The sequence below is a fragment of the Salvelinus alpinus genome, chromosome 7, assembly GCF_045679555.1.
Source record: "Salvelinus alpinus chromosome 7, SLU_Salpinus.1, whole genome shotgun sequence".
In the NCBI taxonomy this organism is placed as follows: Eukaryota; Metazoa; Chordata; class Actinopteri; order Salmoniformes; family Salmonidae; genus Salvelinus; species Salvelinus alpinus.
In genome coordinates, this window is record NC_092092.1 from 39317163 (window position 1) to 39339066 (window position 21904).

The 21904-nt window shown below is 44.1% G+C and overlaps 1 protein-coding gene and 1 long non-coding RNA gene across 6 annotated transcripts in view; one reads left to right on the forward strand and one right to left on the reverse strand.

Moving 5' to 3' along the window:
• Positions 1 to 21904, reverse strand: part of LOC139580992 (uncharacterized) — a 587892-nt gene that overhangs the window by 336788 nt on the left and 229200 nt on the right. The gene's annotated exons all lie outside the window — the stretch shown is intronic.
• LOC139580985 (vesicle transport through interaction with t-SNAREs homolog 1A-like) overlaps positions 1 to 21904 on the forward strand; it is a 170193-nt gene that overhangs the window by 111816 nt on the left and 36473 nt on the right. For 3 of the 5 annotated variants that reach the window (XM_071410215.1, XM_071410218.1, XM_071410216.1), the window contains 2 exons: positions 7900 to 7970; positions 10287 to 10348. In XM_071410215.1, coding sequence (XP_071266316.1) covers positions 7900 to 7970; positions 10287 to 10348 — 133 coding nt within the window. Of the gene's footprint in view, positions 1 to 7899; positions 7971 to 10286; positions 10360 to 21904 lie in introns of all 5 variants that reach the window. The other 2 variants (XM_071410217.1, XM_071410219.1) reach the window with 1 other exon arrangement.

The window sequence follows — 21904 nt, forward strand, 5'->3', positions numbered from 1 at the left end:
GTATTGCCCAGCGACAGCCCCGAAACCTGAAGGATCTGGAGAAGGTCTGTATGGAGGAGTGGGCCAAAATCCCTGCTGCAGTGTGTGCAAACCTGGTCAAGAACTACAGGAAACGTATGATCTCTGTAATTGCAAACTAAGGTTTCTGTACCAAATATTCAGTTCTGCTTTTCTGATGTATCAAATACTTATGTCATGCAATAAAATGCAAATTAATTAATTAAAAATCATACAATGTGATTTTCTGGATTTTTGTTTTAGATTCCTTCTCTCACAGTTGAAGTGTACCTATGATAAAAATGACAGACCTCTACATGCTTTGTAAGTAGGAAAACCTGCAAAATTGTCAGTGTATCAAATACTTGTTCTCCCCACTGTATATATATATATATATTATAATAATAACCCAGGATTGTAAACTGTCATGGTCAAAACATATTGATACAACAGTAGCTAAAATGGGGAGAAGTCTGTCCATAATAAAGCACGGCTCTACCTTCTTAACACTATCAACAAGGCAGGTCCTACAGGCCCTAGTTTTGTCGCACCTGGACTACTATTCAGTTGTGTGGTCAGGTGCCACAAAAAGGGACTTTGCAATTGGTTCAGAACAGGGCAGCACAGCTGGCCCTTGGATGTACACAGAGAGCTAACATTAATAATATGCATGTCTATCTCTCCTGGCTCAAAGTGTGGGAGGGATTGACTTCATCACTACTTGTATTTATGAGAGGCATTGACATGTTGAATGCACCGAGCTGTCTATTTGAACTACTGGCGCCCATGCACCAGAGGTCTCTTCACAGTCCCCAAGTCCAGAACACAGTACTACATAGAGCCATGACTACATGGAACTCTATTCCACATCAAGTAACTGATGCAAGCAGTGCCTTAAAAAAACAGATAAAAATACACCTTATAGAACAGCAGGGACTGTGAAGCAACACAAACATAGGCACAGACAAGTGCATACACACACACGATAACATGCGCACGGATTTGGGGATACATAATAAATACAAATTAAGCCATTATTAAAGCAATTGTTAAAATTTAAAAATACAAATATTTACCTATATTACCTAATTTAAAATGCATACAATTCACCCTTTGCAAGTGTTGGTTAAAATTCCTGGAATTGCATATAGTTCTGTTTTATTCTAAGTACAGTGCATTCGAAAAGTATTCAGACCCCTTGACTTTTTCCACATTTTGTTACATTACAGCCTTACTCGAAAATTGATTAAATTGTTTTTTTTTAATCATCAATCTACACACAATACCCCATAATAAAGACGCAAAAACAGTTGTGTTTTTTTCAAATGTATAAAAAATATCACATTTACATAAGTATTTTAACCCTTCAAGCACATTTTGCATTGATTACACCCTCAAGTCTTCTTGGGTATGACTCTATAAGCTTGACACACCTGTATTTGGGGAGTTTCTCCCATTCTTCCCTGCAGATCCTCTCAAGCGCTGTCAGGTTGGCTGGGAGTGTCGCTGCACAGCTATTTTCAGGTGTATCCAGAGATGTTCAATCGGGTTCAAGTCTGGGCTCTGGCTGGGCCACTCAGGGACATTCAGAGACTTGTCCCGAAGCCACTCCTGCATTGTCTTGGCTGTGTGCTTAGGGTTGTTGTCCTGTTGGAAGGTGAACCTTCGCCCCAGTCTGAGGTCCTGAGCGCTCTGGACCAGGTTTTCATCAAGGATCTCTTTTCCCTCGATCCTGACTAGGCCCTGCCGCTGAAAAACATACCCACAGCATGATGCTGCCACCACCATGCTTTACAGTAGGGAGGGTGCCAGGATTCCGCCAGATGTGATGCTTGGCATTTAGGCTAAAGAGTTCAATCTTGGTTTCATCAGACCAGAGAATGTTGTTTCTCAATATGAGTCCTTTGGGTGCCTTTTGGCAAACTCAAATGAGCTGTCATGTGCATTTTACTGAGGAGTGGCTTCCGTCTGGCCACTCTATTATGAAGTCCTAATTGGTGGAGTGCTGCAGAGATGGTTGTCCTTCTGGAAGGTTCTCCCATCTCCACAAAAGAACTCTGGAGCTCTGTCAGAGTGACCATCGGCTTCTTCTCCCCCGATTGCCAGCTGTAAAAAGAATGTTGGTGGTGACAAACTTCTACCATTTAAGAATGATGGAGGCCACTGTGTTCTTGGGGACCTTCAATGCTGCAGAATTGTTTTGTTACCCTTCCCCAGACCTGTGCCTTGACACAATTCTGTCTCGGATCTCTACGGACAATTCCTTCGACCTCATTGCTTGGTTTTTGCTCTGACATGCACTGTCAACTGTGGGACCTTATATAGACAGGTGTGTGCCTTTCCAAATCATGTCCAATCAATTGAATTTACCACAGGTGGACTCCAATCAAGTAGAAACATCTCAAGGATGATCAATGGAAACAGGATGCACCTGAGCTCAATTTCGAGTGACATAGCAAATTATGTAAATAAGTAAATTAATAAATGTGAAAACATTTCTATAAACCTGTTTTCGCTTTGTCATTATGGGGTATTGTGTGTAGATTGACGAGGAAAAACATTTATTTAATACATTTTATAGTAAAGCTGTAATGTAACAAAATGTGGGAAAGTCAAGGGGTCTGAATACTTTCCGAATGCACTCTATATATGGGCAATTCCATGCCAGGAATATTGTTTTTGTATCTCAGATTGTTCTGGCAATTCTCACATGTAAACTTAATTGGGAGGAAGGATGTTTGATATGCTTTTTACATTTGTATCACAAACCGTTTTTGAGAAAGTGGCCATTTTAGGCCCTTTTCTGACCTACAGTGACTTTAGAAAGTATTCATACCATTTTACTTATTCCACAGCCTGAATTAAAAATAAATACAACTTTTTTTTTTATCTCGCCCATCGACACACAATACCCCATAATGACAGAGTGATTACCCCATAATGACACCTTTGGCAGCAATTACAGCTGTGAGTTTTTCTGAGTAAGTCTCGAAGAACCTTGTGATGTAGGTTATTGTCCTACTGAAAGATGCATTTGTCTCCCAATGTCTGTTGGAAAGCAGACTGAACCAGGTTTCCCTCTAGCATTTTGCCTGTGCTTAGCTCTATTCCGTTTATTTTTATCCTAAAAAACCTCCCTAGTCCTTGCCGATGACAAGCATACCCATAACATGATGCAGGCACCACCATGCTTGAAAATATGAAGAGTGGTACTCAGTGATGTGTTTTGATGGATTTGCCCCAAACACAATGTTTTGTATTCAGGACATAAAGTAAATTTCTTCCCCAAATGTGTTGCAGTTTTACTTTAGTGCCTCATTGCAAACAGGATGCATGTTTTGGAATATTTATATTCTGTACAGGCTTCCCTTCTATTCACTCTGTCAATTAGGTTAGTGTTGTGGAGGAACTACAATGTTATTGATCCATCCTCATTTATCTCCTATCACAGCCATTAAACTCTGGAAAACCTCCCTGGTCTTTGTGTTTGAATCTCTGTTTGAAATTCACTGCTCGACTGAGGGGCCTTATAGATATTTGTGTATTGTGGGGTACAGAGATGAGGTAGTCATTGAGAAATCTTTTTACTCCTGAATTTATTTATGCTTTCCATAACAAAGTGGTTTAATACATATTTACTCAACACATTTCAGTTATTCATTTTTTATTAATTTGTAAAGAAAAAAAGAAGAAAAAAACATAATTCCACTTTGGCATTATGGGGTATTGTGTGTAGGCCAGTGACAAAAATCTCAATTTAATCCATTTTAAATTCAGGCTGTAATACAGTTTTGTTGGGGGGGGGGTGTGAATACTTTCTGAAGGCACTGAGACCAGCTTATTCAGTGCTTGACTTGGGATGGAAGAAGTGAAGGAGCTGTCCATTAGACTATGTTCACCGAAATTCACAAATGGCATTATGCTATAGAGACGACCTGATTATTCACTGTTAACGGTTTATACACATTTTCCATGACTTCTCTTAACCCATATATTCTACATGGGTTTTTTGTCTACATGGAAAAAGTAAGCATTATTAAACCTGGAAAGCTGCTGTGTCTGATCCCATGTAGACCTACCACCTCCTGCCGTTGTGCCCTTGATCAAGGCACTTAGCCCCCCACATAGAACTGTACTGTTAGTCACATGTTATCAACATGTGGTCAATCCTCGATCTGGAGAGCTCCTAGGTGTGCAGGATTGGCTTTTTCAACATTACAACCAAATACTTTTGTCTTTATAAAATGATTCCCTCATTCAATAAATCCGAAATCAAATGGATAAGGTAGGCTGTTTCAATGCAAGGTATCTAACTAGACATGTTTCTATATAAGGCCCAAATATTCATGTTTCGGGGGAGATCTATGCACATTAAGTTATTTGTCGATTAGGCTATTCTTAGAATATGTTTAATGTTGTCACAATTACATGGTTATTGTTTAATAGCGGGGAATCCCAGCTTTCCAACGGTGCAGATTTATTTAGGCTCTACAGTGCAGGTGGAAAGGCAACAATGAAATTAATGCTTAGTTCGCTATAGTTAACTTGTAGCAGTTCTCTCGCTGGTTATGTTTTCAATTGGTGATCTAGTTAATCTGTCTGTGATTATTTTATATCTGCTACTGAAATGTCGCTCTCTCTCTCCTCGGGCAACAACGGCCCACTCACACTGGCACACACGCAGCACCACAGATACGCTCTGAAGGGACATTCCGATAATTGCTGATAAGTAGTTTTTTACTTGATTTATGTTTAAAAGTGTGCTTTCATGAATTACATTAACAAAAAGTTTAGAATTTTTCAATATTTACAAACCCTCATTTGACAACTTGCAACATTTTCAAACTGCGCAATCTCGAACAGCCTACTGTCACTCTCAGATTCACAGATTACTTTCCCCAAATAACTGTTCTTCTCTATGAAGTAACGATAGAAGTAGCCTGTGCCAATGGACTACATGGACACTGAAAATAGCATTCAAACGAGGAAATATACCATGTCTGTCAATAACGTGACTGTGGTCAGGTGAGAGAGGCAGGTACTGTAGATGGAAATGTACTTTAAGAAACTTAGTGTGTGGTGAGAGAGAGAGACAGAAGTAAAGATGGAAGGATACAGTGGGAGATAGAGATGGGTAAAGAGTGATCCCCTTTACCCCTCTGGGGAAGGCCGTGTGTGTACATAGCTAATGGTGTGTGTGTGTGTGTGTGTGTGTGTGAGAGAATGGGATGGTGAATATGTGTATGAGGGTGGGAGAGAATGGGTGTGTGGATGCATGGGGTACAGTATATGTTGGGCGGGAATGGATGAGTAAGTCGATGGATGGGTGTAAAGGCGTCCGCATGCTTCCCAGGTGATTCAGTTCGGTAGAGTTTGTGCATATATTATGACGCTATTTTCTGACGTTTTTGTGTTGTTTGGGCACACAACATTTTTCCAGAGGCAAGCCGAAGTTCGTAGCCAAAGTCTACGCCCCTTTGTTGGTGATTGATTGAAGAATCCCTACTGTTGACCAATCAGTCAAATGTATTTATAAAGACCTGTTTACATCAGCCGATGTCACAAAGTGCTATACAGAAACACAGCCTAAAACCCCAGACAGCAAGCAATGCAGATGTAGCAGCACGGTGGCTAGGAAAAACTCCCTAGAGAGGCTGGAACCTAGGAAGAAACCTAGAGAGGAACCAGGCTCTGAGGGGTGGCCAGTCTTCTTCTGGCTGTGCCGGGTTGAGGTTATAACAATAAAGTCTTTGTTGTCATTCAGCGAGTGACGACTCGTTTCCAAGCAAATTTCTTAATTGAAAAATACTGCTCCAAACATGTTAATGTAAAATTGCATGACTAAGATCTCCTCTGCAAAAACATCAAAATGAATGACAGATTAGATCAATTCTAACTATTTTGAGGAAGTGTATACAATTCTAACTATTTTGAGGAAGTGTATACTGGCTATGGCGTCTCAAAAAGGACAAATGGTACCACTGCCAATTTGTTCTTGTTTCTCAAGCAAAGATCTTTTAAGGGAGTATGCGAGCACACTCATTTGGTTCGGCTAGCATAGTTCAGCTAGGCGCCAGTCCAACTGAAGCATGCTGACACCTTTTGTGTGTCTGAGAGGATGGGAGGTTGGGACAGGCTTGGCTTGGGTGGGCAAGGATGGGAGGTTGGGACAAGCTTGGCTTGGATGGGAGGTTGGGACAGGCTTGGCTTGGATGGGAGGTTGGGACAGGCTTGGCTTGGGTGGGCAAGGATGGGAGGTTGGGACAAGCTTGCGTGGTGTAAAGGGTGGAGAAACCGGGGAGGGGGAGGTGGAGAGGGATGGATTTGGCTTGGGAGAGAGAGAAGGAAGGATTTAACTATACTACAATGTCATTTTTTTGTATTTTTGTGATTTGCAAACCTGCTGTAATATGAATGAGTTCTGGACAGATTAGGAGATGTCAAGTCAAGTATTTGGGGTGGCCGGTAACCTAGTGGTTAGAGCGTCGGACTAGTAACCGAAAGGTTGCAAGATCGAATCCCCGAGCTGACAAGGTAAAAATCTGTCCTTCTGCCCCCGAACAAGGCAGTTAACCCACTGTTCCTAAGCCGTCATTGAAAATAAGAATTAGTTCTTAACTGACTTGCCTAGTTTAAATAAAGGTAAAATAAATCAAATAAAAATTATTATTCCTTGTTTGTCATTATAGCTAAGATTCAATGGTCGTTATTGGTGAGAGTGGAGAGGGGCTCTATCCAGGGGTTGGGACGGGGTGATTGGGAGGGCATCAGAAACTTCTCTGAGGTGTATATTTGAATTAAATTTACAAGGTAATACAAACTGAGCACAATACTTCAGTGGTAGTCTTTCTCCAATGTACAGTATGAACAATGAGATATTTCTGTATTTCATTTTCAATAAATGTGCAAAAATGTATCAACTTATTTTCACTTTGTTATTATGGGGTATTGTGTGTTGGGAAAAAATCTATTTAATTGAATTCAGGCTGTAACAGAACAAAATGTGGAAAAGGTCAAGGGGTGTGAATACTTTCTGAAGGCACTGTATTAAATGGGTCATATCTTCCACTTTTAACGTTGAATAAATGAATGTGAACATTTCTATTTCAGAATCTAGACATACATTGTTAGAGCACACTAGAAGGAGTATAATGACACCTAGATGTTGTCTGTATCATCTATGGTTCACAGATTATACGGTCTTACAGGAGGCATGCATCTGTCTAAAAAGGACCTAAAATGGCCACTTTCATCATCATTACCCCTAAAATGGTTTGTGACACAACTGTAAAAGGAATATCAAACATCCTTCTTCCCAATTAAGTTTCTATGTTCGAATTGCCAGAACAGTCTGAGATACCCCGAAAAATATTTCCGGGCCTTTCTGACGTGGAGCCGCCCATATATATTCCAAGAATATGGCATTAAATGAGGATTCATTGCTAGTGGTGGTGAAGCTGATAGTTCTGTCTGCACAGCTGATCCAGGCTCAATTTAGCTGTGCTAAGTAAGGCTTAGCTAGGCCAGACATGGGTTTTTGGCCCAATGTTCTCTAATGTTCTTAGGTTAGTGGGCTGGTTAAGCTGAAGCCAGCTGTCTGCTACAATAGCTTACACACACAAACACCTCACACATACTGTGGGTCTTAATGCACACCTCGATGCCTATCCGCTTTAGCTGTGGACTAGACTATTTGGCAACAGAAGCGGAGCACTTAATAAATGGACTTAAATCACTGGTTCAAGTTCGGGGCTTAGTGCTGTCATGTCCTTAAGTAAGGCACTTAGCTTCAACTTCTCTCAGAAAAGGTTCAGTTAGGAATCAAAGGGAAGACGGGCGCATCCCAGGCACAGTGTACCCATGCTTACCTATACTGTGTTTCTCCTCTCTTTTGTCTTTCAGAACAAGTGGGACAAGAGATCCTGGCTAACTTACACAGTGACCGCGAGAAGATCCAGAGATCCAGAGATCGGGTGAGAACAGTTGCGCGCGCACATCCAGAACACACACACGTGCCGGACACGAACCGTTACCCTCTTAATCTAATGAGTGTATAAAGGCCTGCGCTCGAAGGACAGTGGGATTGAAGGCTAGAACAAAGGGCTGGTGACAACAAGGCATTGTGGTTGGTTAGGGACATTCACCACCTCCACCGCTGTGCTCATGAAGGCATTGTGTGTCCCATGTAAGATGATGTAAGACTGTCTAATTGAACACACAAGCATCCACACACAGAAATGCGCACACACACACGCACGAACGGACAAACACACACACACACACACACACACTGACTGCATAAAGAACTGAGCGTTAAGCCTTGCAACTCTCTCTATCACTTTCCCCTCTTCTTCTCTCATCTTTATCACACTTAGAGCATTAGACTCTGACCCCCCCCCCCCCCCCCCCCCCCAGACAGGTAGAGCAGAGAGAGCCCCAGCACGGTGAGGGGCCCTCTGACGGCACCCTCTACGGAGAATGCTTTAAGATCACAACATGGCAGTGGGCCTCGCAGGCGATTTCAAAGGAAATCAAACATCTCCTTTCAAAAGGTCTGCCTGCCGCTAAGGAGGATGGTCCCTCGCTTTCTCTCCCTCGTTTTCTCTTTCCCATGAGCCTGCACAGGCCCCCCTCTTCCTTTTTAAAGACAGTTTGTGGGGCAAAAAAAGAGGGAGGGGGGGGGGGGGAAGAGAAGAAAAACATGATGTGAAGACACACAGGATGGAAGGATCGGTAAACATCTTTCTCGCATGAAAAAGACAGAGGATGAAGGAGTTTGGGGGGCATCGTTTAAGCATAAATACAGACACACACTTGCATTCACAAGCAGTGGCGCGCACACACACACACACACACACACACAGCAGAAGACATGGCTTTTCCCTACAGTCAAAGCAGGTGTGAATGCAAAGCAGGTGTGATTTATTTATTTTTTCTGGTGTCAATGGAGGTCGACAGCAGACCCTTGAACTTGGGGCCAAAAGTAGATGTCCTTTTTTTAACTTCACTCACTGAGGCCCCGTCACCAATCCTCATAGTATATGAACTCCTTAAATACTTCATTACAATGTATTGTTTGCCTTATTGCCTCATCAATCTTAGGCTATATCTCATAAATGGGCTCTTTGATATGGCTGAGAGAGCGAGAGAATGAGAGAAAGCCAGAGTGTGAGATTGATTCAGAAAGTGAGAGAAAGAAAGCGGGAAGGAAAGAGTGTGAGATTGATTCAGAGAGAGAGAGTAGTATTTTGGGAGAAAAGTGGGAAGTCTCTGGGGAGCGATGCATCCATGGGGTTTGAGAGAGACATCAGGCGGCTGTGGGGCGGGTGTCAGAGCCAGCAGCCAAACCCGCCCAGAACCACATCTGTCCCTGAGCCTGCTCAGCCTGGCAACCAGCACGGTCCTCAAAACAGCATGCCAGAACAACCCTCACATGGAGAGAGGGAAAGAAAGGAGAGTGGTAACCAAAACTTTTTGGGTTACTACATGATTCCGTACGTGTTATTTCATAGTTTTGATGTTTTCACTATTATTCTACAATTTAGAAAATAGTACAAATAAAGAAAAACCCTCGAATGAGTAGGTGTGTCCAAACGTTCGACTGGTAGTGTCCGTCACGCTTCTCGTGTCACAGAGGCTGAAAACAAAAACAGAAATGTGACCCCAAAGAGAGCGAAAGAAAAAGAGAGATACTAAAGGATATTCATTATTGCGCACGGGACATCGTAAGTACTGTTCAGTACAACACAGTACAGACGTCGGTCGAGACATCTCTCCATGTTGCTATTTACCTTGACCCCTTAGTTGTTTGTACGAAGCAAGCAGTTGTGAAAGATCTCAACAGGGAAATGTCGAACACAAATGGGGGGGGGGGACAAGAACCAGTCACAATAATGAAAAGAGTAACACTGCAGATGGTTCCGATTGTGCCATTAGTGTGTAGATGTGAAAGCAGGAATAATCCGAAACCACAGCGAACCTGAAGGCTACAATCCTGCACAATGCCTTATATACAATGTGTTCAGTTACTGTGTGTTCCTTCAACCGTACATGTTTATCTTTCACTTTACAGGCCCTTCTCTCGTTCTCTGTTTGTCTCTCTGAATCTTTTTCTGTCTCACATCTTTATCCCAGTTTTATTCTCTGCATCTCTTTCTCTCCCACATTCTTCCCCAGAGACTCTCTCCCAGTCTCACTCACCCCTCAATCCCCAGCTGAGCCGTGTCCTATATGGACTGTGGTATGTCTGTGTGTTACACCTCTCCTTTCTCTGTTCCCCCTGCTTCTAGCTGAGAGAGACCGATGCCAACCTGGGCAAGAGCTCCCGCATCCTAACGGGAATGCTGAGAAGGTAAGAGGCAGGTAGGGACCATGATTCTAACGCACCTCTCTGCAGATGTCTTCACCTGTGTCATCAGCCACATTCACGTCCGCTCATTTAGACCCAAGTGCACTTGAGAAGGCCCCTAATAGGCAGTCATACGGTATACACAGGTGGCAAGTACATGCGTCATAAAGCACGTACAGAAACTCATGCGCACTCAAACCCACATCTTATTTATCCCGAATGCATACTGTACTGTTGTTCGTCATAATCCTAGTGGGGAAAGTATGTCCATGTGTTCGAAGACTGTTGTCTTATGAGTATGCGAAGTCCCCATACGTTGTGTGTGATGTAGACGACTCTTTTCTGCGGTTAACTATGGTATAGTTCCATCAGTCTAATGCAGAATGATACTGTGTAAGAGCTGTCCAACAACCAATGCTGGATGCTTTTTCGACGAACAAGAAAAACACAAGCTGTATGCAGTACACTCCGGCAATTTTCGAAATTGTCCGTAATTTTCACAAACACACATACCACCACCCCTAGCCAACTCGCGCTCTCTGTCTCTCTCTCTCTCTCTCTGTCTCTCTCTCTCTCTCTCTCTCTCTCTCTCTCTCTCCTTCTTTCTTCCTTACTCTTACCCACATCCGTTCACTCACAAGCATACCAACCCCCCTCTCACTCTCTCTCTCTCTCTCACACACACACACTCACACTCAGCTTAATGTCTTGTCACATCTCCATTTTATAAAGTGCCTCTGCGCCTACCCCTGAACCGTGACGCCGCGGTTTTGTTTCTTTTCTCTTTTTTTTATTTCCCAGTGTGGTTTTTGATTAAGAGTAATATGTAAATGACACCAGCTAAATTTTAAATCCCTGTGCTAGGAAGGAAGTGCCAATTGAAATAGATGCTTCAGTGCCTTTAGACAATCAGGGGCAGGCGCGGGCGGTGTGGAGTGCTAGCAGGAGACCAGGCAGGGCTGTGACGCCGACTGTAACCAATATTTCTGCATAGGTCTCCATTTTGTCAAGTCTGATTAGAGGAGGCCTGGGCTCGCCTGGTGTCACCCAGAGCTGTCCAGAAATCATTCATCATCCTGCCCCCCCCCCCTTTCCCTTGTCCTCCCCCGCTGCCCCTCCTCCCCCTGCCGCCTCCACCCGGGCGCTAAAGTAAATAACACCCACTTATTTCAATATTATCATATTAATGTTAAAGTTCAGCTGTCACCTAATGGGAAGACTTAATCAAACGTAGCATTTAAGAGCGGTAGCGCCTGCCTAGCGCTCGCAGGCTCGCGGCTTCCTCTGGTTAGCCCCGACTCTCAAATCAGGATTTATTAGGTCTTTCTAAAGCTGGTCGGCCCCCAACCTCTTCCCAACCGCTGTCTTGCTTTCTGCTTCACGGGGCTTCCCATTCTTCTTTTGACAAATACCAAGCATTTTTACTCCCCTTTCCTTTAGCGTTTAAAGAAAATAAAGTCTTTGGTTTTACGGTTTTGTTTACGTTTTTTCATCTCTAAACGTCATTTATAACCAGGAAAGGGGACAGCGAAACAAAAGTGTCACATGGTGTAGTTTTGATATTAAGGCCGTCTACCGTTTTTGTGAATTTCATTACTTGCTCCTGTAGGTTTCACACATTTGATTGTTGTATTTTTATTAGTCATGTAAATTGTTGCGCTGTTTGGGGCGGTGGGGTGGGGGGTTGGTGTTGGCGACCTTCGTTTAGGCGGCTTGCTGTGTTTTGTGTTTTAAGCTTGCCAGTAGTGTGCAAAAGAGTTCTGTGTTATATATGAGGCCGGTAGGGGAACCTCTACTGCTATGCAACTTCAGCTGTGCTGCGCAAATTAGCTTCTGGTACTCATTTGCTACTCTCCTTTTCAACTTTTTAATACTGAAAATCTTTCGAACTTAACTGTTAGAGGGTGCCTTACCTCGTATTGACCCTGTTAAAAAAACACATTTCACTGCGCCTATCCGGTGTATGGGACAATAAATAATTTTTTTAAATTGACTATTTAACGCTTTGAATGCAATATGTGTAATGTAGTTCGATCAATGCTGAAATTGCTTGGATATTAAAAAGTGAGTGAAAAAGGACAGGATTGCTCAGCGAGAGAGAGAGAGTAAGATAACGTCGTAGCGGATTTAAGTTGAGACGCTGGTCTTGTCACCTCTCCTTCTCTGTTTCTCCTGGTTGATCGGGAGGAGAGGAGAGCCACTATGAATACTGGATATCACTCCAGCTGAGCATCAATTACACACTCATTAGTAGGTCTGTTCTTTTGGTTCAAGGCAGCTAATTAACTGAAAGATAGTGAGAAAGAAACCTCACTTCTCTAAGAAATACTCTTTAAGATCAACACGTCTGAGTTAGTTGTTGGTCTAGTGACACAGTTAAATAGTATTTCTTTAACGGCATAAGTTAATGTCCACAATACTAATTGGTTGAAATGAAACCCTGAACCTACAGGACTGGAGTTGACGAAACCCTGTCCTATGCTAGTCCTCCTCTACAGTACATGCCCTGGCATGTCATAGTCCCTCAATTACTTAGCCTAGTGTCGGCTGGTGGAGGGCTTCTTCCTCAGCACACCCTTAAATTATTCATCCAATCATCTGGGCTCCTGAGGGTTTTAATTATATGGTCATGGTGATCTCATTAACGTTGAATGCGAATGCTAATGCCAATATATATATTTTTTTTAAAGTAGTAATGTCAATGATACTCATCGGGAGTTAAGCGGTATGAAATGGATCGTGTACAATTAGAACGCTCCCCGTTATCAATGGCCGCTGGTGCTGGTAAGCTGCAGTTCTCAATGACGAGCTGTCGGGACATCTGCAAATGTTGCGGTTTAAGAGGTATTCAGGAATAGTGACACACGATTGAGTCATCGACCCATATCAGTCAAGTCATATCGATAAACTTGCGGAATCATATCAATTCATTAAGAGGATTGCATATTATCACACCGCGTATATTCTGAATGACATGTTGTCAGATGGAAGCTGGACCTTCCCGTGCTCGTTCCTTGGGAAGAGGAATGCTGGCAGTAAGACAAGAGCAGTAGGCAGTAGTGTCTCTGTGTTTTGAGGTCTTTGTTGGTGGTACCACTGGCCTGTGAGGGGTGTAAGGATCGGCTGGTGGTCGAAGCCATGGCTGATTAGAGGAGCCACAGGCCCCAGCTCTCTCCTCAGTTATCTCAGTGCCATGGGGCCCTGACATTACAGCCCTCACACTGCGGTCACAAAATGGATCCCATGACTTTGCCCCGACAGAGGTGGACTGTCTGTGGTGGGAACGGAGCCGACTCCTGCTGCTACGGTAATCATGTCCAGCATCTCCTCCCAGCCACAGCACACAGCAGAACAGAGCGGTCGGAGAGTTAAGATGCAGCTCCAAACCCAGTTATGACCGCCGGGGTTCTGGAGGGTTCTGGGAAGGTGGGGCTGGATGGGGAGGCAGGGTAGGAGGGATTGGTCTTGTTCTCGCTGGCGGCTGATCCCACATGCAGGTGGTCGAGTCAGTCGCCAGGCAGATCAAAAAGTCAAACCCCTGGGTGGACCTCTCTTTGAAATGGGAATGGGGCCGAGATATCAGACAGAAAACATAAGCAAGCCCCGGCCGCGGAAGAGCTCCATATTCATGGCGTTAGCAGGGCTGGCAGTCGCAGGCAGGGGCCCCAGCCTTCAGAGGAGGGCTCTGGTCGCTCTGGACACTGATTAAGAGATCAGCACTTGGCCTGGTGCTAGGACGCTAGACCCAGCATGCTAACTCCCTTCAGCTCCAGAGAACCCACCAATGACCGACGGTGTGCAAGACCAGCGCACCTTAGCCCATTCGCTAACTTTCTCCATCCTGGCCAATATTCTATGCTAATATTATACTGAATGCTATACTACACTAGTAGCCCTCAACCTGGGCTAGCTCACTTGAGCCAGGGCTTATACACTGCAAACTGGACTACCAGTGCTGCGGTAGAACTAACAATTCTGTTCAGGCTTACATGCATCCTGACCAGGATAACTTTATGTGTATATACAGTATGTCTCGTTTTGTTAATAAAATGTCCAAATCAATTCTTATTATTGCTAGTACATGCAACGATAGTTAAAGAAACCCTGGGTTGTTAGGACATTGTGTCCACACGTTCACGTCTTCACACCCGCTCCCTTCAGGAAAGCAGCTGGAGACAGGTCTCTCTCCCTTTTTGATTCACTGGAAAGTGGAGTTGCAACGATGGGCTTTCGAGAGAAAGAAGAAGAAGAGGAGAAAGAGAGAAGAGCGTGGCTGCGTTCGTTCGCGTGTTTGCCAGTCCCATTAAAGTGACATTTGCAAACAATGTCAGGAGGGAAGGAGATCAAAGAGCGCCGCCTCAGAAAAGCGCTGGGAGAAGGGAGCTCTGATGTCCTGAAGATCTCCAAATTTAGACCCGTTCCTCCAGTATTGGCTGAGTTTCTCTCTTTCCCAGTGCTGGAATATTAACTATGTGATATGTAGGTCATATAATTAATGGAATTCAGCTCCACCAGTGGGCTGTGGCTGGATGCAAATGGAAGGAAGTCTTGGGGGCCCTCTTGAAGTCTTGCTGTGAAGTCAAACAAAAATATTTGATATTTTTTGTAATTGAAGCTGAAAGACAGAACAAATTATAGTTCAGTGTGTGTGTTTTTTTCCCTCTCTTCTCGTTCCTCCACTTTAGTCCTTTTTTCCTGTTCTTTTATTGATTTGGTTTGCCTTTTTGGAGGAGGAGCGGAGGGAAAGCCTTGTTAAGATGCGAGAGTCGGGGGAGTGAGAGAGAGGCTTGGGTGGAGCAGTGATGGAGGGGGTATGGCATCTTCTCCCTCTTCGCGTGCACTCCCACACACACATACACATACACACACACACACACACACACACACACACAGGAACTGCACACATCGCCTAATGTACACACACAGAATCCCTCACTAGAACTTGTACAATCAGTCTATTTCATTTTCAGCTGGGTGAAGGCGATAACCTGCTATCGAGTTTTCACCCAGGCGTGCGCCATAATTCCTATGGAAAAATCACAATGATCTTTTGCGAAAGACATATAATAGATATCCTGTTCCTGTCTCCGTAGTATTCTGGTCATAACTGTGGCCTGAGCACTCGCACTGCCGTCCCAGGACCAGCACACCAGGGTAGACTTTGCTCCGCATCCCTTCCCGACTCCGTAATGAGAGCTGCCGTTGGACCTCACCTGTCCGCTACGCTTCTGATGATGTGATGTTCATCTCTTCCAACTCTGACTATCCGAATCACCTCCGCTTGGTTTTTTGGGCCAACAAGCCTTTTTTATTAGCCTGCTCATTAGGACGAGTCACATCCACGTGATGACCGTTGGTCGAATGTCTACCAAAGTCAAAGTTTGATCAGTTTGAAGAGGTTTGGTTTCGATAGTTTAAAGCAACATGTTTGATCAAAGGTCATGCAACAACAACAAAAAATTACCCCCCCCTCTGTTTTCCATTGGGTAATATTTCCAGTTGAACTCATTTCTTCAAGCCAGACAGGCTGGAATAGCCATAGCATAGCGCATAGCGCCTATCCCGAGAGTGGCGGACGAATCCCAACGGATGCCTCTGATCTGTTCTTCCATGTTGCGGCGGATCATTTGTACTCCGTTCCCTCTCGCCTCTCGATTTTATTCAGCATGGCTGATATCACATTGGCGTTTGCTTTTCCTCCCTCTGGGTCGGCCTATCTGCTCCCTCTGTGAACTTCTCGTGTTTTACTCTTCTGTTTCCCTGGCAAACGAGTGAAGTACCAAAGCGTGAATCGTAGCTGGCTACCTCTTTCGCCCATCGCTGGTGAAGGCAGCTGGCTTTTGTTAGTGTGTGTGTGTGTGTGTTTGCGGTACACGAGAGGTTCAGTAGGGGATACAGCGGTACAGTAGGGACAGCGTTTTAGAGCTCAGTGCCAAGTGTACAATGCTGAAAGACTTTATGAGAGCAGGCCTCTGTGGATTGGAGACCTTTATCTAGACTAGATCCGTGTACAGAGGGGCTTCATCACCAATCCACATAAATACGTTGATTGTGTAGCTATGGAAGCAATGGCAGACTGGGAGGAGCTCCAGCTAGTGTCAAGCACAGAGATAAAAATTAAAAAAAACGGGAGAAATGGACAGTATCTTGTGTATTCCACCACAGCGTTCCTCTTTGAGTTTGTAGAGTTGTAAGTGGGCCTACTGGCTGGCAGAAAACTTTTGGTGTGAGAAACAATAGCTTCTCCATGTACTTGAAGGCTTTTTATTGTTGTTGCGTGTGTTCTTTTACAGTACATTCCGTTTAGTGAGATAGGTACGTGTGTGTGTGTTTCCACTAGTGTGTGTGTGTGTGTGTTTACACACACGTGTGTGTCTGGCTGCTGGGACAATGACATGGTGCGCCTGAGCCTCATTACCAGCCACTCCGAGCCAAACAAGCACCACTGCCACCTATCTCTCTCTCTATTTCTATTTCTCTCTCTCTTTCTCTCTCTCTCTCTCTCTCTCTCTCTCTCTCTCTCTCTCTCTCTCTCTCTCTCTCTCTCTCTCCCTCTCTTCCTCTTCCTCTTCCTCTCTTCCTCTTCCTCTTCCTCTTCCTCTCCCTCTCCCTCTCCCTCTCTCTCTCTCTCTCTCTCTCTCTCTCTCTCTCTCTCTCTCTCTCTCTCTCTCTTTCTCTGTCTCTCTCTCTCTCTCAATTCAATTCAATTTAAGGGGCTTTATTGGCATAGGAAACATATGTTTATATTGCCAAAGCAAGTGAAATAGATATTAAACAAAGGCTTCCTCTCTCCTCCCCCCCCCCCCCCCCCCCCCCCGTTAGAGAATGCTGATGGGACGCTTTTTGGGAAAGGAGAAAGACACAAACAAGCCTGGGCTGCAGAGACCGGGGTTGTTCACAAGGGCAAAGATGGGCTCATGTTTTATATAAGGAATGCCTTTGTCTATTGAGGGACGCGACTGTCTTTCTCTTCTCTGCATCATTAACTGTACCACACCTATAGTTGCAATGCCTCTAGGCCTTAATGGGGGTCAGATACTGCTATATTTCACTTACTATATATACAGTGCTAATATGTGATATCAGTCTAATATGTGATATCAGTCTAATATGTGATATCAGTCTGTCATTTCCCTGCTTTTGGATTGTCTTGGAAGTTGCCTGTAAGTTGCTGATGATTTAAATTCCAGATAAGGTTAGTGCTGCACATGGCAATGTAACCTTTTAAAGACGATGAGCAGATACAGCCATAGCAGCCTATCAATCAACTAGTTTTCCGCCCTGGAACAGGGACTTTTACTGTCATACTTTTCCCAACACCGTGAGGTCAACCCCGTGTGACATTGAGGTGATGGTTTTATTCGCCCTCTCTGGTTGTGTTCCGGTTCAGGCGCTTTTCCCCTCCGACATCGACAGGCCGTTCCGACGAGCTGACTGGAGATCAGTGGCGCCTTCCCCCCCTTGAAGTTGTTTCAGGTGTCACTCCAAGGGCACCCGCCCCGTTTGATCTGCCGTCGAGCGCCAGTCGGGCTGCAGCACCCTCTGATTCGCCCGTCAGACATCCAAAAGTTCTGCCACTACTTTTGAGTGATGGCAAGGGAAACTTGGTGGCAGTGGTATCGACGTGTTGCGGTGACAGTTAGGAGGAACTGGTCTGAATACTGGTTTGAATACTTAACTCTTGAGAGTAGCCACTGGGGAAAGCCTTCATTCGCCTCACTGTATAAGAAGACAGCGTGAAGGTGTGACTTCTTTCATATGGTTCTCCAGACCCAGACAAAACACAAAACGGCTACAACACCAAAAAGGAGACCAAATAAACATAAAAAACTGATTGACGCAGTGATCTCATTCGAAGCCTTGTCGTACGAAGTGCAAAAAGCACCCACTCCTCAAACATCTTCGATGCTGTCCAAAGGAGGTCCCTGCCTTCTGGAGGAATGACAGAAGAGCTAGTATGCAGAGGACGAAACGGATCAAACGGAAAGGAGGGAATGTTCTGTGGATATCTGTGCGGACACAGACGTCTGCACTTCCTCTCTTTCATTCCCTGTTTCCTTCATTCCTTCCTTTTCCACCTACTGTTTTTGCTGAAATTACAGGTGAGCTCCCAAACTGTGGCGGGCCCATCCTTTCGTCATGCGAAAGAAAGAGAGAGAGACGCTTCTCGTTGTTGTTTGCGGAACCCACTCTCCCTTTGTGTGGCTCGTGATAACTTATTCAGCGCGGCCTGTTCATCCAGGGGTTGAGCGCGGGCGTCCGTCAAGACGAAAATAATGAGGCGACACGGAGAAACTCCTCTCCCCTTCGCCTGGGTCGCATCCACCCTGCCCCCCCTCCTCTTCCAGCCTACCATTATCAACCAATTTGCCATAATAGGGGGCCTTATTTTGGACATTTTGAAGCAATTAGAACCTATCACACTGTTCCTCCCCTGGCTGTCGTCCCTGCCAGTATGCCATTGTATGTGTGTGTGTGTGTGTGTGTGTTTACATCTGGGCTCTGCGCTCCTCTAAACAGCTGCCTCAGAGAATGCAGACGTGGACACTAGGTATGCATGTGGAAGAGAGGCCTGGTTTGTTGCCATGTTTTAGAGCCGTACTGACCCACTCGAGCATGTTGGGTTGGGCCATGCTTTGCCATGCCAGGACATGCCATCACTGTGCCATGCCAAGCTGTTCTGTGCTGGGGTGTTTTAGCCTGTCTTAGTCCGTAGTGCAATGGCTGCCAGGATGAAAGCGCTGTGGCCAAATTACCTACCTTCTTTCTATCAGTCTTCGTCTACCCCTCCCTCTTACTGTATATGGACACATTCGTTTCTGGTGACTAAAAAGGGGATCAATACTTGACCTTACATTTTTGCTACAGAGAGACTTGGTACAGGGAGACTTGGTACAGGGAGACTTGGTACAGGGAGACTTGGTACAGGGAGTCTTGGTACAGGGAGTCTTGGTACAGGAGCTCAGATGGTTTCTTTAGCCCCTCACTTTCCCAATTTTTGTTTTACTCATTTTACAAATTCTCAATGAGCGTTTATCTGCTTTAAATATTCTGCCCTTTGCCATGGAATGTAATAATGCATTGGACCACCACTACTCTCTAGCCTTCAGTTTTGTAGTGCCCTCTTAATAGGAATAAGACATTGTCTGTCAGATTTACTGCACTTACTGATAAAGCGTTCAGTCAAAGGAACAGACAAATACAATATCTGTTGACTTATCAGATTATGGAAGACGAGAGTGAATGTATATCATATCTTTGAGGGGGATCCTTATGTAGTGTTTGTAGACAATTGCATTGATAAAACACATGAAGAAACATCACCTTTGACTATGTTTTTTGACATCTGGTTGGATGGTTAAGCTGAAACTTTGCTGTTGTTCTTGCATCTCTGATCTCTCTTTGGCTGGGTGCAAAAGCGTGAAATATTTACAAAATGTTGAAGTTCATTTTTTCCCCCATCCTTTAAATTGTTTCTCTTCCATCCTTTTTAATAACGTCTCCCTGTCTTGTCTGTCTCTCTGCCTCTCTCTCCTAACCCACCCTAGCAGTGTGTGTGGGTGCGTTTCGAGGGTGGAGGGGCAGGGGGGGTATGGAGAACACAATGCAAGCCTGCTCGTTTTGAGATGTTGACACTCGTGTTGCAGACAGCATAAAAGATTCCCTTTATCCCAGTGGTTGGGAAAATAAAAACAGGACCACATTTTGAAGAAGCTGAAGAGTTTGTAGCGTCACTCCCATCAAGCCTGGGCTTTGTTGGCTGTGGAGAGTTGAGAGGGGCTCCCGTCATGCCACTTCTCAAGAGTTTCAGTCCCTCGTTTTTTTCAAAGCTTCCAGCCTTGAGAGCTTTTATGATTAACACAATGATAGCGTATTGGACAATCGAGGTCTGATAAACAGACCACAGAAGAGAAGACTCCTATCGCTGTTCGCTCGCTTTGAAGGGACTTGTGTAATCCATATTGTCCATATCCTGATTGTACATACTGTATGTAGATGTATGTAGACATACTGTATGTCTATATTCTGTCTGTCTATTTTGTGTATTGCTGGCAGCAACATTTCACCAAGTCAAATTCTGGGTACTGTGTATGCAAATGTGCTTTGAATAAAGGTTATTCTGATTATAATTGCAACCAACCGAGGAAAAAGGTTAGCACGCGGCCAAGAGTTCCAGCAGTACTTTGGAAAAAGCACTTGCTTTTATAGATCGTTTTTAATTTTTCCCACCACAGCAACAAGATGATGTTGGTTGTTTTTGCATCAAGTGTTAAATCCCTCAATTCAGGATACACTACTGTGAAAATCCTCTACACCTCTGAAAGTGTGATCTGGAAATCCATAAGGGCAGGCCATACAATCAGATGCCCAGCTTCAAATTTTTCACACAAAAAAAAGATATGAATATCTTTTGGATTATGTCACCGCAAAACTTATTTTGTAGATACTTTAAAGTTGATTTGGGCGTTCAATTTATGAGATATTGCACTTCAACAGATGCCATCCTGCACAGTAAACACTTCCTAAAGTAAGATAATGACCAAACTAGAAAAGGTACATTTCCTGAAGAGAATTTGTGTGCTTGCTTCAAGCGGTCTAAAAATATTTCCATGGTAGTGGGATGTGTTAAATGTATAATTCAAGTTGAATATAAGTTAAAGCAGTTCAATATACACTGGACAATAATCTAAACGCAACATGTAAATTGTTGGTCCCATGTTTCATGAGCTGAAACGAAAAATCTTAGATTTAAAATTTTAGAGAGTTTGTCCAACTGGCCTCACAACCGCAGACCACGTGTAACCACGCCAGTCCAGCGCCTCTACATCCGGCTTCTTCACTTGCGGGATCGCCATTTTGCTGAGGAGTAGTTCTGTTTGTAATGAAGCCCTTTTGTTGGGAAAAACTTGTTCTGATTGTCTGGGCCTTGCTCCCAAGTGGGTGGGCCTGGCTGCAAAGTGGGTAGGCCTATGCCCTCCAAGGTCCACACATGGCTGCACCTCTGTCCGGTCATGTGAAATCCATTGATTAGGGCCTAATGAATTTCTTTCAATTGACTGATTTCATTATGTGAACTGTAACTCAGTAAAATCTTTAATGGTTGCATGTTGCGTTTATATTTTTGTTCGGGATACTATTTCCTCTAGCACATCAAGTATGAAAAGTGGCAGAACTATGCCTCTGAAATGCTCACCTCAATAAATACATTTAATTAATCAGATTAACAGTTAATAACATTTGCATGGTCCTATCTGTAATTAATTGAATCCTAGCCTTAGTATTCAATTGTTCTTTATCTGTATTTTATGTCAGCCATTGGAACGACACATCTCTTGCCTCTATAGAAATCATAGTGTGCACGAATCAGTTTAGGCCTCACTCAGGTCCTCCTCAGTAAATCACAGCAAAGTGTCTTGGACTCTTTGACCCACATCAGCGTGGCCAACGACCCTTCAGGAAGTGACTGATGTCCAGGCTGGACAGGGTTCATGACATCACGTTCGCTTGATGACACATCTGTGGAAAGCAGCTATTGGGCGATGTTTTGTTATTTTATAC